At 36.8% G+C, this 4498-nt stretch overlaps 1 protein-coding gene across 1 annotated transcript; it reads left to right on the forward strand.

The window, feature by feature from the left end:
* Positions 1-3604: 3604 nt before the first annotated feature.
* On the forward strand, positions 3605-4295 carry LOC116842163 (probable salivary secreted peptide). The gene has a single exon (XM_032810959.1). It carries the CDS (start codon positions 3694-3696, stop codon positions 4060-4062), a length of 369 nt encoding a protein of 122 aa, XP_032666850.1. The 5' UTR covers positions 3605-3693; the 3' UTR covers positions 4063-4295.
* The last annotated feature ends 203 nt before the right edge of the window (positions 4296-4498 follow it).

A 4498-nucleotide genomic window follows, 5' to 3' on the forward strand; every position in this document is an offset into this window, starting at 1 on the left:
CTATAATTCTAGTTATATCAAGCATTTCTTTCTCTCAGGGTGTAACTATGAATCTGACTTTCTTATCGGATAAATAAAATTTGGTAATAAATGGTTACATTTAATTCTTCACGTACAATATTTAATAGATTTCTGAATTTACTAATTTTGACGCAATATAATATTCGCTTTTTAAATACATTTTCTAATTTCAAGACTCTCATTGCAAGAATGGCTCTGGAAATAGATCGTCTGGACGAGACAGAAAGTTCGTCTCGATCTGTATTTTTAATCTCGCTCAAAGCCTGAGCTTTACGGTTCACGATCAGTAGGCATCGACTCCGAATCGTCTTGGCGCACAGCGGCTCGTTAAGGCGACTGAAGTCGGCTTTCGCCTCGGATTCCCGATGCATATACCGGGATAATTAATGGTAAACGCATCGTGGCGGTGATAGGCGGGCCGCGTGAGCGCCTCTTGCGTCTGCCACAGTCAAGACAGGTGCCACGGGTCGGGGCAGTCTCGCGGTCAGGGTTTGTACGTCGAATGAATAATGCGAGTGCACTTGCATCCCGGCGTCCGATCGTACATAGGAAAGGAAGGCGAAGTCGTCGGTGCACTCCGCCTCGGTATTATCCGTTCCAACGTTCGCTCGCGCGCGAGTGCACGTGTGCAAGGCGCGCTAAGTACGCACACGAACACGCATGGTCGAGAACTGAAGGCATGCTGCGTGCAAAGACGCAAGAGAGGAGGCAGGAGAGAGAGGGAGAGAGAGAGAGAGACAGATAGGGAGAGACAGATAGGGAGAGACAGAGGAGCGGAGAAAGCCTTGTGGGCATAAACTGCTGTATTCCGAAGTATACCGAAACGGAGCAAGGCGAAGCTTGCATTCATTGCCTATCGGACTGTTTCTTAGTATCCATGGTCCCATTCACACGACGGCAGGACATGCTTTGCGGTAAATTAATGTTAAGCGAAGATGCATGTGTTATACATGAAACTATGTACTAGCAAAGAGACTCGCGTTAACTATACTGAGAAAAATGTTCGCTATTTTTAACTGTGTGTAATCATAAAGAGAAATAATTACTATAAATTATGGCCAAGAAAACTATTTTTTTTAATTAAATTCTACTATAATGTTAGTAATAATACCTTTATATATGCATATTACTACTACTATTTTATTATAAAAAATATGGTTGGTGCCAAAAACAACTATAATTTTAGTTAGATCAATAACTTTTTCTCTCAGTGCATTGACTTGTGAAGTGACGTATACTTTGTGTACAATATGGTTTAAACTTTTTTTGATGCATTTCAGAACATAGTCGATGGTCCAATGAGAGAACTTAATTTTAATTAATTTTCAGAAATTATGTTTCCTTATTGGATCATCAAGTACATGCTGAAATGCATCGAAAAGAACTATTAAAATTAAGTGTATATGTAGTATAGAATAAGTCGCAGTGTTTTTAATTAAGTCGCAATCTCTTTTGTTGTCCACTTGAGTAGCTGAAAAGTGGCAAATATTATTTATATTGGTTATCAATTATATTATATTATCTTCCATTGTATTAGTTTATTATCGACACCTTCTGTGCAATTATGTATTACTTCCGAATAAGCAGTTTTCTGGTATGTGAATTAGCGGAAAAAGAAACTGCGTATTGTTTTCACAAATTCATCATATAATGGCTGGAGCGTCTCGTACTGCGTAGTACGGTGTAATCTTTTGATTACAGCGAGCTAATTATTTCATTCGTCTGTAATATGAAGCAAAAAAGAATGTGTAAAAATACCTTTATATGCAAGCGCACGTCTAAAGAAACGTAATAAAATATTTAGCCGCAATTAAATCGATTGTTCAATGTGCACCGCTTCTTTATTGCACGCAGCCTTAAATGCGAGAGGTTGCCGTTAAAAATAACGAACAAGAACGTACGAGGAATGTATGATTCACATATGCATTATTCGTTTGGACGTGCAACATTTATTTTTATCCAGTGTCGTCAGTCACAAGGGATGTACCGCGACGTATAACCGATGTTACAGCCCCTTTGCGAGAATTTCACGGCTGTTACGGCCGATATTCTGTCACCGTATATCCACCAATTGACTTAATGATCCGAGTGAATCTATTCTCGATGCAGGACCTAAGTGCATACACGAGGTAACATATTGGATGCTCACACGGTTAACAAGCATCTGAGTAAACAGTCTCCAACAGCCTTGACAAAGCAGCGCGGCAACCCTTGCAATTGGGAGGCTTCATTTGGGAAATTTGCGGTAAAAGATCAAAATACGTTAACTTATGTCGGAAATGATCTCTTTCTCTTGTGTTTGAAACAAGAGCTGCGAAATAAAAATCCGCGCGATACTATTAATATTCATGAACGTGAATAGCTCACAACGGACATAATTGTTTTTCTATAACCATCTTTATATTTACTTTGCGAATAATGCCAGCTGGTATTATCCTCGCGACAATTATATATATATAGTTTAATATCTATTTATATATCAAATTCCTAACCGCACAAGTACGCGATTTCACATCAATATATATATATATATATATATATATATATATATATAGAATAAAATTTAATGCATCGATACATCCAAGTGCTTAGTGGTGGTTTCTGAATGTATGAACAGCATCGACAGTTGCTTATCGGAGATACATTGAATCCACGATCGTGTGGGTGTGCACATATACGATGGGTATGGTGTACACGATGGGCGATTACATTAGACGAGAGACGCACGTGTATTATGGAGAGCCTGCTCTCTATTATGAAATCCATACCAAATATCTGATATGACGATTTGTCATTGATGATGATAATATATTGCTTACATGGAACGACAACAAGTCGACAATAAGTCTCGTTCCGTGAATTGTAATAATTCTAAAGATGAGATGATTAAGGTCTGACTCGGGCGAAATTTCCGTGGCAATTGTACGATAAAAATATTGATACAGCACACTGGAAACACTTGACACTCTTTCTGTGATAATCTACTCGATGAATCACACGCCAGAATAGAAACACGCGCGCAGAGTATGTGCGTTTAAGTACGACCATCGTAATATTTGATATATCTAATTAAAAATCTAATTACAATTATTACTAATTATATATACATCGGCCAATGTCGAACGCATTATGTGCCCAATATACCAATAGTTGCAATAAAGTATGATAATAAATTTAATTAACTGAGCTTTAATTATTAAGTCTCGACGTTCTATTTCTATGAAAAGAACAGTAAAATTATTGGTAATTATGTATTATAATTGCGAAGTGTAAGTCGTGACAAAAAATAATATGATCTGTGATGTTGTTCGTCGTCAGTTCATTTGACTTTAATATTATAAACTGCGTTGTTTATGACTTTTTAAGAAAGGAATATTTTGATGTTTAAATTTAATAACAGCGAGTACAACATAATGCCTTGAAAGATAATAAATATTAACGTATCGATATATTGTACATGTATCGTTGTATCAAATGTTTCGTGGAACGTAATCTTCTAGAATAAAATGATACAAATCAAGGAGAAATGATCATGATAAGCCGGGCGATAAGAGATAACTATTGGTATTTAAGCGCGACTCACAGCTGCGTTGACAGAACTTCAGTAGCTTTCCAGCAGTGACACTGACTCACAGTTTTCTGTCACCAGCCAGTTTTCTAAAGTCAGTCAAGATGTCGGCGTACAAACACATAATCGCTGTGAGCTTCTTGGTTGTCGTTTTACTCGCTCTCAGTGTCGCCGAAAACAAATCGCACAATCTGACCGTTGGCTACAGGATGCCAGGTGACAGACTCGTACTTACAGAGAAAATTGTCAAGAATTCCGCCTGGCTGAGGATTGTAACTGTAGAGAAGACTTTCAATACCACGAGGTACGAACGTATCACATATATTGAAGCACTGGACCAGAAGACAAACGGTAATGGCGCTTATGCGAGTATCTTGAGTGGTGGGCCTGGAAACACCAATGTCACTATGAAGTTCAAGAGCCAGAGAGGTCACGGTATCGACTTCGTTTTTAATATGTACGCTCGCCCTTAAAGGACCAACTTCAATAACAGCCACTATTATGACTGGTATGATAATTTCTGGATGCGATTAGAATAGAGAACATGAAGTAACTAATCCAGAAAATCATGACGTTAGACGTCTAATTACTTACTTTTTGGCAATATTGACACAATTCTCCATTAAAAAAGGGCTTGTCGTTTCTGTTATCTACTTCAGTATTGACTTTGTATGCATTACGAATAAATCTATGGAACTATACTGAATATTTTGATTCCTTATTTATATTTAATATAAGTATTATAAATATAAGTATTGATTTAAATATAAGTATCGATCGAGTCGATATCAACAGATGTAATTCAAAATAAATATATATATATATATATATATATATATATATATATATATATATATGCGTACGTGAAATTTATAAATAAAATATTGTAATTTAAAATGATGAAAAAAA

This window comes from Odontomachus brunneus, unplaced genomic scaffold, assembly GCF_010583005.1.
Source record: "Odontomachus brunneus isolate Ranch 3 - 2012 unplaced genomic scaffold, Obru_v1 Obru_scaffold_022, whole genome shotgun sequence".
NCBI lineage: Eukaryota > Metazoa > Arthropoda > Insecta > Hymenoptera > Formicidae > Odontomachus > Odontomachus brunneus.

What these genes read in the sequence shown, in the direction of transcription:
- LOC116842163 (XM_032810959.1), top strand. Translation starts at nt 3,694, where the DNA reads ATGTCGGCGTACAAACACATAATCGCTGTGAGCTTCTTGGTTGTCGTT.